The 11,568-nt window shown below is 42.9% G+C and overlaps 1 protein-coding gene across 1 annotated transcript in view; it reads right to left on the minus strand.

The window, feature by feature from the left end:
• The window catches only part of LOC311245926 (secretagogin-like), a gene marked incomplete at its 5' end in the record, with an annotated part of 39,655 nt that extends 28,482 nt beyond the window's left edge, over positions 1–11,173 (minus strand). The window contains one exon of the mRNA XM_084335950.1: positions 11,153–11,173. Coding sequence (XP_084192076.1) covers positions 11,153–11,173 — 21 coding nt within the window. The remainder of the gene's footprint in view (positions 1–11,152) is intronic.
• Positions 11,174–11,568: the final 395 nt, after the last annotated feature.

An 11,568-nucleotide genomic window follows, 5' to 3' on the forward strand; every position in this document is an offset into this window, starting at 1 on the left:
TTGCTACCGGCTTGGCCGGCCGTCATACTAACACAATTGGCAGTGTTAGAGGGTGGGAAAGCCGGTGGGTGGGGATTGGACGTTGTGGACAGCGACTCCTACAGGTCGGTTGGGTGACGCCGGTGCGGCGGAAACAGGAAGTAGCGGGGGCAGCGTGAGCCTCCCACGTGTTACTCCTCGCCACTGAGAGTTCGAGCTGCTGCGGTGAAAAGATGCAACAGGCTGCCTCCTCGTGTACCGGAGGGGACACGTGATGCAAGGCTTCTATCCTCACTACAGCCGACCAGTGGGAGGCATAGTCTAGCAACGTTCAAGACAGGGGAGGGAAGAATTGGAAATACGAAATTGGGATGGGAGAAAAATAGAAAAAAATGGGGAGAAAAAGTGGATAAAAAAAAAAGAATAGAAACATAACAGGATATCTTTGTTGACAATGAACAGAGTAGGATAGAACAAACAAAAGAATAAATCATTACAAAAGACATACAAACACATTTGAACAGGAACCAGATTAATATGATTCTTGTGAATTCTACGTTTGGATTTCACTGATTTCTATAATTTCACACCCTGGAGGCCACTTTTTAAACCCCAAAGTTCTTCCTTTCTCTTCAAAGCATCTGATTGACAGACGCATGACTGTCCGCCACCCTCCACGCCGAGTCACAGGGATGGTCTCCATGGACACAGCATCTGGATTTCTTTCTCCCTTTGACAAAACCTATTTTTCTGTATTTTGGTTATAAATAATTGTGTTTTCACAAGGCCAACAGGTAGCCTTGTCTTACTCACTAATGACGCGACTGAGATGAGCTGGGCCGAGGAGGGCAGTTGCTCGTTCTCTCACCATGTCATTGTCTCAGCATAGCTGTCTACCCAGCAACAGCATGGCTACATGAGTTGTCAGTGATAAAACAAACATTTACATTTATATTTAGTCATTTTCTGAACGCTTTTATCCAAAGTGACTTACAAGCTCTGTATGTCAAGTCAGCAGCAAGGGTACAACTCTTTCAGTTGAGTAACAATGTTCATCAAACAGTGTTGAAACTTGTCGGAAAGTGGTGTTGTTGTCCAGCAGGGGGCACTCTGTCCTCTGGACTTGTCAGTAACAATGCCCTGGTGATAGGGACACCGTATAGCTGCGCGACAACAAGCGCAGAGAGAGAGAGAGAGAGAGAGAGAGAGAGAGAGAGAGAGAGAGAGAGAGAGAGAGAGAGAGAGAGAGAGAGAGAGAGAGAGAGAGAGAGAGAGAGAGAGAGAGAGAGAGAGAGAGGGGAAGAGAGAGAGGGAAGAGAGAGAAGAGAGATAGAATAGAGAGAGATAGAGAGAAGAGAAGAGAGATAGAAATAGAGAGAGAGAGAGAGAGAGGAGAGAGAGAGATTGATTTGATTGTTTTGAACGTGCTGTATCCAACCAACTCACTGGTTATCTATTACAGAATGCAATCCTAGACCCTAATCAGTCAGGCTTCAGGACTGGTCACTCCACAGAGACGGCCCTCCTAACGGTCACAACAGAGGCTCTTCACTTAGCAAGAGCAAAGGGCTTCAAGAGCAAGATCCTCCTCAGGAATGGGAGTTGTAGGCTCTGCACTGGCATGGCTGTCATCCTACCTCGACGACCGCTCCTACCAAGTACAATATCATGGAGAGGGACCCTGTCGGCCCCCCACCCCCTTCAGACGGGCGTCCCCCAGGGCTCGGTCCTTGGACCCCTCCTCTTCTCCCTCTACACCAAATCTCTGGGTAACATTATCACGTCTCATGTCTTCTCGTATCACTGCTATGCCGATGATACTGAACTCTTCCTCTCCTTACCTCCCTCAGATATCCACATCTCTGAGCGGATCTCGGTCTGTCTGACATCTCCGCCTGGATCACGACCAACCACCTCAAACTGAACCTAAGCAAAACAGAACTGCTTCACCTGCCGGCCAAATCGTCCCGGCTGACCGACCTTTCCATCACAGTCGAGAATGTTCCACAAATTATTCTTCCTTGTGGGCGGCTACGTGGCGTAGTGGGCAAGGCGCTCACCACGAATACTGGAGACGCTGGGCTCGCCTGTTCGAGCCCAGCGCTCCACATTGCTTTCAGTTTAGCTGGTCGTCCGTACTAATACACATTGGCCGTATTAGGGGGTGGGAAACTGATGGGTGGGGATCGGGCGTTGTGGACAGCGACTCCTACAGGTCGGTTGGTGCGCCTGCGCAGTAGAATCAGGAAGTGTCGGGGGCAGCGTGAGCCTCCCACGCGTTACTCCTCGCCACTGAGAGATCGAGCTGCGCAGGTGAAAAGATGCGACTGCTGTTACCTCAAGTACCGGAGGGGACTTGTGCTATGTATGACTTAGTCCACATTGCAGCCGGCTTGTGGGAGGCAAGAAACAGCGTTCGTGACAGGGGAGGGTTGAATTGGATGATACGAAATTGGGATGGGAGAAAAATATAGAAAATGGGAGAAAAAGTGGATAAAAAAAATTATTCTTCCTTGTCTATATTATTACCTACTATACTAAAATGTCTCTACTACTATGCACTCAACACTGCAGCACCCAAGTTTCAACACTGTTTGACCTGTCATACAGAGCTTGTAAGTCACTTTGGATAAAAGCGTTCAGATAAATGAATGAATGAATGAATGAATGAATGAATGAATGAATGAATGAATGAATGAATGAATGAATGAATGAATGAATGACAACTTTATTTAACAGATGCAGAATGGGTACAATACAGTACGGCTCAATACACACAATTGGGGATGCAGACCAGAGAAAGACGTTTGTCTTGTTTACATCAGGGTCCCCCATTTTCAATTCATAGTGACATTTATGACATACACAACATACATACATCATGACATTTATGGCATAGGGACATACATGACATACAGGTATATAGTACTGTTACATTTGTGACATATACGATATGCAAATATACAGTACTGTTACCCATAGATCCTAACAGAGAATATATACTAAACTGTAAATGTTTGTTTTATCACTGGCTTTGGCAATGTAAATGTGTGTTTCCCATGTCAATAAAGCCCCTTTGAATTGAATTGAGAGAGAGAGAGAGAGAGAGAGAGAGAGAGAGAGAGAGAGAGAGGAGAGAGAGAGAGCACAGTTCACAGACTACAAGGCACCAGGCTAATTGAGGAAGGACCAGTATTCGATGGCCTTTAATGTCAACATTTGTCTCAAGCTTTTGACCGTAGGCTATATTTCTGTTGAGAACACATGATTTATTGATGTTTGACCTGCGCACAGTGGTGGAAGAAGTACACAGTAAATGATAAATGGCGCATTTATATAACGCTTTTATCCAAAGCGCTTTACAATGTATTACTCACATTATACCCGTTCACTCACACACCGGTAGGTTGACTGAGAGAAACCATCCCCACACCACTGTTACGTGTACAGTTTACATCAAGGATGGACAGGAGAGGTCCAATGCTTTGCTGCCACTTCAAGAGGGGCTTACATTGTGTGGTAACACTTTATAATAATGCTCAGACGCTCAGTTATAAGACCTTTATAAGGTATTTGTAGATAATGAACTAATTATTTTTTTGTATCTCTTTTTTTCCGATTTTTCTCTGTTTTCTCCCGTCCCAATTTTTGTCTTTGTGCCAATCCCCCCCCCCCCCCCCCCCCTACCTGGTTGTTGTGCGCATGTTCTCCTACTGGCCGGTACAAGGGAACCCTGAAGTATCCGCACGCTTCCTCCGACACGTGCTGCGACAGCCAGTGGCTCTCTTCTCACTTGGCAGCGAGGGCTCTCATTGGTGAAGTGTAACGCGTGGGAGGTCTGCCTTCCTCAAGTCCTGCCTCCGCTGAGCAAGCACCCAGACCTGACGCTGTCCACAACGCCAGTTTCCCACCCACGGCTTCCCTCCCCCTAACGAACCCATCCAAGAGAGTTAGTATAGCGATCAGCCCAAGCCAAGGCAATACTGACTCCGGGAGTCGAGACCGTAGCCTCTTGCATGATAATGAACTAATCTTGAACAAATCATTTATATACATTCGTAAATTATTATTAAATCATTTATAACTATATTTGTATAACATTTACAAATTAGTTCTACATTATTTATAACTCATTATCAACATTGTTTGTACTTGATTTGTTCATCATTAAATAATGTTTTGAAAAATGGATATGAAAAAACTACTATACTGTACCTCCATTTATTTGTTCATGTTCAACAAATGATTTGTTAAGACATTCATAAAACATCTATAAATCATTTGAAGATGCTATTGTGTAAGTAAGTAAGTCAAGTTTATTTATATAGCACCTTTCACAGACCAGGGTCAGAAAGTGCTTCACATAGTAAAAACATCAATAAAATGCAAAAGATAGCAGCATGGTAAAAGAAAATAATTAAAAACGTGAAAGATCAGGAAAACCAAAACAGATCAAATACATGAATAATCATTTCCAGCTCTACCTGGGACACAACAGATCGAAGTTTGGCGATATTTCGTAGATGGAAAAAACAGGTACGTGTCAGAGATCTAATGTGGTGATTAAAGTGCATCTGCTGGTCAAAGATCACACCAAGGTTTCTGAGCTTGGGCCTCAGAGTTGTTGAGAGGGTCCCCATGCATGTGGCAACTTCTGAGGTGACTTTTTCTGAGCCTATAATAAGAACCTCAGTTTTTTCTGCGTTTAACTGAAGGAAGTTGTTTGCCATCCAATCCTTGACAGCAGTCAGACAGTCAAAGAGGGCAGATCATTTGTCAGATTGTTCGTGCTTGAAAGAGACATATAATTGGATATCGTCAGCGTAGAAATGATAAGAGACCTCTTTGAATTGACTAATGATTACTCCCAGAGGGAGCATGTAAAGTGCAAACAGAGTAGGAGCCAGCACAGAACCCTGGGGCACGCCACAGGACAATGGAGCAGTTTCGGATGTGAAAGTGCCAGTAGACACAGAAAAACTCCTATCTTGCAGATAGGAGGAGAACCAGTCTAGCACACTACCAGTGATGCCAGCCCACTGCCTGAGCCTTTCGATCAAAATGCAGTGGTCGACTGTATCAAAGGCTGCAGTTAAGTCCAATAGCACCAGCACAGAACATTTCCCCTCGTCAGATGATCTCATGATGTCATTTGAGACTCTGAGGAGGGCTGTTTCGGTAGAGTGCTTCTGACGGAAACCAGATTGGAATTTGTCGAAAATGGAGTGTGCATTTAAGGCAGCAGTGGGTTGAATGGCAACAACCTTTTCAGTGATTTTTTAGATGAACGGCAATTTTGATATGGGCCTATAATTTTTGGGGAGGGAGGGATCAAGGTTTAGCTTCTTTAAGAGAGGCTGAACAACTGCTTGTTTAAAATATACTGGGACACAACCAGTTTGAAGTGAGCAGTTTATAATGGCAACCAGACACGGAGCAATGGAGGTGAGTAGGCCTTCATTTTTTAGCATGCATGTCGGTATGATGTCTAATGGGCTTGAGGAGGTTTTCATAGATCCCACTAGTTTTATAGGGTCCGTCAGGGAGATGGGAAGGAAATCATTAAGAATTGATGGGAGCGGGTGGTTGGAGGGAAAGTGAGGGAGGGGATGATGTTGGCCCTAACATATTCAACCTTGCTCACAAAGAAGGAGAGTAAATCACTACAATCCTTGTTTGAGAATATGGGTACAACCGGGGGAGCGGGGGTGACAATATTGGCAATGGTGTCAAATAAAGATTTTGGATTCCGCTTACTGGTTCTAATCAAATTGGCAAAATAGGAGACTCTTTATCCAATATGGATGAGCAATATGAGTTAAATGCGCTGACCAGAGAGTTTTCATCAGCTTGTGAGGACTGCACCGCACTTTGATCTGGAGGGGTGTTTGCCTCCAGCACCACACCTTCAGAGGACCTTTTCTATCTGCACCTTTTCTGGACCTCTCTCCAATATTTTCTCCGATACCTCTGTGTGCCCTGTCTCCCATCTTGTCTATTTCTATTACTTTTTTGTCTTGAACCCTCTTTTTCCACCTTTGTCTTTCCTGCTCTTGCAAGGCATGTTTGCTCTCTTCGTCACTGTGTAATTTTTCTCTTCTCTTTCATTGGTACTCTCTATTTCTCCTGCTTTGCTCCTCAACTGACAATTTTTGTCTAGCCATGCTTTCCTATAATACAAAAGTCATGAAAATGTATTAGAATAAGACTATAAAATCAGGTGTCTATTTACTAAACATGATTGATTGATTGACGTTAAAGCTGCAGTGTGTAGTTTCTACAACTATGTTGCAAACATCTTCACACTGGCTTGTGCAGACAAAATCCATGTTCAGTGGAAGCAGTGGGAGAAAATTCAAGAAGACAGTCATTCCAATATTCCTAGTATATTACAACTGATAAGATTGTGACAACTGACTAGCAAATAATTATCCTGTTGATTACTCCATACCATAATGTATTACACTATGGATGGAAAGTCAGAGAAAGGATGATGCAGCAATCTAGACATGCATGAACCAGTCCTATATTAAGAATTATTATAAAGATATTAAGATGAAATATCCACAGTTTACCACCGTGCACCTTTGCTCTGATGATCTAAGTAAACAGTATAATAACAAGAATAACTGTTTTCTTCTGTCTTGTATCCCTTCTGGGATATGAAAGGGCAACATGGAACTCCTTCCCTGCTCTATAAGAGGCAAGAGTGTAGATGTTTGGTAGTGAAAACTACACACTGCACCATATTTTACATCAATCAATCAATCAACCTAGACAAGTGATATATTTATATTTATTTATTAACACATGTGCTGGGAAAGTAAGACAATTATTCAATAAGCAGACCACAGCCTGCCCATGCTCTAAAAGTCAGAAGTGTATTGTAATGCATGCTATTATATGCACACTTCTGTGCAGATACAACTCTGAAATAACATTTAAATCCTTTACCATGTTCAAAAATAGTATAATAATAGCATATTATGAGGTTATTGATGGATTTGTCAACTCCGTCAGCTTACACGTCAACTCCGTCAGACACTAAATCTGATGGAGTTGACGTCTGACAGAGTTGACAAAAGGGCACACATTTTCCCTCCAAGCCTGTATTGTGCACTACAGCTAGCTACTTTTTTGGCAGTTGCTAGCTGTCTTAATAATCTCACTAAAACACTTGAATTCAATCCACTATTGTTTTTTAAAAGTATAATAACGGAGAGACAGTGTTGACATGTTCCAGCTGTGACCATCGGAATATTGACATTGTTTGTGGAGAGGTCTTTCAAGCTTTTTTGGGCTGGTCAATAATGTGACCCCTTGCTGAGGACAAGATAATTAACATGGGAGCTTCTAACCACAGATTATACATTTAAACAAATATCCCCCAAAAAACAAATATATGTGCTAAAACATAAAATCAGTATACACAATACCTTTAGATGTAACTTTGTGAGTATGTCAATCATTATGAATTTCTTTATTTTTTATATAAATTAGACTTTTCTATGTAGGACATGTTTTGTCCCAACTCTCAAGAATCAGTGATATCTATAGTATCCAGTATGTTCAGAACTTAGCTGCCAGGGTTCTCACTCACACCAAGCCCTGGCAGCACATCAACCCCACCCTCATCCACCTCCACTGGCTCCCAGTCAAGTTCTGCATCACCTTCAAACTCCTGCTCCTCACCTACAAGTCCCTCCATCCCCTCATTTACATTTACATTTACATTTAGTCATTTAGCTGACGCTTTTATCCAAAGCGACTTACAAGTTCTGTACGACAAGCCATCAGGAAGGGCACAACTCTATCAGCTGAGCAACAATGTTCATCAAAGTGTTGAGTGCTACAGTGTAGGTTAGTTTATTAGGACAAGTGCATGACAGTACGGTTAGTTAGGGTTAGATTTTTTTTTTTTTTTAAATTCAGATAATGGTTGAAGAAGTGCGTCTTTAGTCGACGGCGAAAGATTGGACGTGATTCGGCTGTCCTAACTGGGGTGGGTAGTTCATTCCACCATTGTGGGGCAAGGACTGAGAATAGGCGACTTCTCTTTGATGACCCTCCCGGAGCTTGGATAGGAGTAGGTCTGAGGCGGCCAGAAGATGCAGAGCGTAGGGGTCTTGAGGGTGTGTAGTTAGAGACCATTGACCGGAGGTAGGCGGGAGCGGTTCCCTTTGCCGCCCGGTATGCTAGGTCGAGGGCCTTGAAGCGGATTCGTGCAGCAATGGGGAGCCAGTGCAGGTCCCTAAGAAGTGGGGTGACATGGGCCGACTTCGGTAGGTTTGAGATCAGGCGGGCCGCTGCGTTCTGAATGAGTTGAAGAGGCTTAGTGGCAGTGGCCGGGAGGCCAGCGAGCAGTGCATTGCAGTAGTCGAGGCGGGAGATGACTGTTGATTGGACGAGGAGTTGGGTGGCTCACCCCCCGATACCTGTCTGATCTCCTCCACCAGCACACTCCATCCCGGAACCTACGATCCTCTGATCTAGGTCTCCTCTCCATCCCTCGCACCAGGTTACGGACTTTTGGGGACAGAGCCTTCAGCGTGGCGTCCCCTACCCTCTGGAACTCTCTCCCCCCCGAAATCCGCAACGCCCCAACCCTGGACACCTTCAAATCTGCACTAAAAACACACCTCTTCACCAAGGCTTTTCCCCATCAGTTAGTTTAGATTAGATTAGGTCCATTGTCCCTTACCTTCCCTCATCCCCCTTTCCCCCCCCTATTTCCCTAGCCCTATTTTTTGTCCTGATTGTGAAGCGACCTTGGGTTCTAGAAAGGCGCTATATAAATTTGATCTATTATTATTATTATTATTATTATTATTATTAATATTATTATTATTATTGTTATTATTATTATTATTATTATTATTATTATTATTATTATTATTATTATTATTATTATTATTATTATTATTATTATTATTATATTATATTATATTATATTATATTATTATTATTATTATTATTATTATTATTATTATTATTATTATTATTATTATTATTATTATTATTATTATTATTATTATTATTATTATTATTATTATTATTATTATTATTATTATTATTATATACCGCTATACATACATTAAGACTTAAGAGTCACTGGTGGCTCGCTTTAAAGCAATGGTTGTTGTTTGCTTGTTATATTTAGATCCCATTATCTTTTGCAGCAGCTATTCCTCCTGGGGTCCAATAACTTACATGGTGACACAACAATATACATTCACACTCATCACCGTACATTGTGACAAAACACATATAAAAACAATAAATAACACACCTAAACAAAACAAACACACTGCAATTAGACAAAGCAAGTAGACGGGCTCTGACTGAATCCATGGTGGGGGTTGTAGTACAGTAGGTTTATACTGTCTTTATGTTCTTGTTGATGACCCCAGCAACAGCGGTTGCTATGCGGAGAGCAGCTAATGCGGACCTGAATGACCACCGTTTATGAACCAGAATCAACAGCTTATCCTGGGGGACGTTATGTACACATGGATGGAAGAGAGATAATTAAGCATTACATCACGAGCAGGGGCGTAACTAAGGGGGACACATGGGACATGTCCCCTGCATGTTTTCAGAATGCAGTTATTGTCCCCTGCACGATAATAAACGGTGACGCGACGTGATAGGACCACACGGAAAACGGCTGCTTGTCCATCTCTGAGCCATTGTCATGCAAAGTCAAGTAGCCAGGTGAGCACCCGGCGCTAATTACTACCGACCACAGCTGTCTTTGCATATCAACAACAGCCCAGTCTTCAGATGTGTTCAAATAGGCTACATAACACCCCTCCCCTCAAAGTTTGGTGTGAAACTGTGAACGATGGTCTGTGATAGTTTTAGTTCATTGATCTGATGTCAATATCTTATATATCTTTAGGCTGCACACTGCTCTCTGTGTCTCTCCTCCCCCTGCATGTGGCGTGACCTGATGACCTCTGGCTGAAGGCCCCTTCCACACACAGGGCCGGCTCCCTCCTCACACACATGCAAAATCATGTAGCAGAACATGCAAAATCCTAGTTCCTTGGCAGTTATACATGCAAAATCATGTCCCTCCCTTTCAGCACACACACACACACACACACACACACACACACACACACACAAAAGCACACACACACAAACACCCATACATACACACACAGAGACATACACACACCCCCCTCCCCTTTCTCAAGAGTGTATAAAGTGACATGTAATATGGACATTCTGCCTCTTTTGTCTACTGGTGATGTGCCCGCGCGGGGTGACTGACTGTCTTCTTCTCTAATGAATAAAAGCTCCGTTTGAGAATACTCTGTCTTCCGCTTCGTCTTTCGGCCGACTGGTCCACAACTATATCAATTAAGAACTCACGACCAGGGATAGGCTAATCCCTAACATCTGTGCGACTGAGATTGTCATGAAATGCAACAGCATTGCTTGGTGTCTGTGAAATATCTGTATGTCTGTCTGTCTGTCTGTATTTAAAAGCCTCTAGGCTGTTGTTTCTATACATTATAGATAATAAATAGCGTGATCTATCTCTCTCTCTCTCTCTCTCTCTCTCTCTCTCTCTCTCTCTCTCTCTCTCTCTTCTCTCTCTCTCTCTCTCTCTCTCTCTCTCTCTCTCTCTCTCTCTCTCTCTCTCTCTCTCTCTCAAACACACTACGCAGTAGGGCTGCAACGATTAGTCGACATAATCGACGATGTTAATTATGAAAAATCGTCGACGAGATATTGTTGCGTCATTAAAAAAAAATTATTCTAATTTTTTTTTTTTTTTTTATTGCACTACCTATCTTTGTGAAAGTGGCTTCTCAGCTCTGGTCCAGCCAGCTGAAGACTTCTTAGCTTAACATAACAGACCGACAGTAAGTTTGGGGAACTAATGGGATAACTGGGGATGTTGTTTGGTCCTGACAAGAGTCTCAAAGCAACTCTGAGGTCATGCTCAATGTCCAATCTGTTCCTCTGCTCTGTCTTCAGCTGGACCAGAGCTGAGAAGCCACTTTCACAAAGATAGGTAATGAAAAAAAAAAAAAATTATATATATATATATTTTTTAAATATAATTGTTTTTCGATTAGTCGACTAATCGAAAAATAATCAACAGATTAGTCGACTACCAAAATAGTCATTAGTTGCAGCCCTACTACGCAGTACGCACGTTCCGAGACTCGCGCGGCATTATGACTGTCATAAGTGAATTGTATAGAAACAACTCACCAAAATTGACTTGCACAACTGATTTATTTTTAAATCTACGAAAGGGGGGACACCCCCTTCACCCCACCCGCCGCGACCATACAACAATACGTAGCACCCTCCGCCACTGACCACGACCCCAAATGTGTCCCCTCCACCAATGACAACTGAGTTAGGCCATTGATCACGAGACAGAGTGGGTTATAGAAATTAGATCACGCCTATGGGTGGTTGTTAGGCCCAAGGCGCAGCCGAGGGTCGTTAGACCCCCATAGGCGTGGTCTAATTTCTATAACACACTCTGTCGTGTGATGTAATGCTTTTATACAATGGCCGATTTCATCCAACCTTATTGCTATACAATAACACACATTAATT

The sequence above is a fragment of the Notolepis coatsorum genome (assembly GCF_963971535.1).
Source record: "Notolepis coatsorum genome assembly, chromosome: 19".
In the NCBI taxonomy this organism is placed as follows: Eukaryota; Metazoa; Chordata; class Actinopteri; order Aulopiformes; family Paralepididae; genus Notolepis; species Notolepis coatsorum.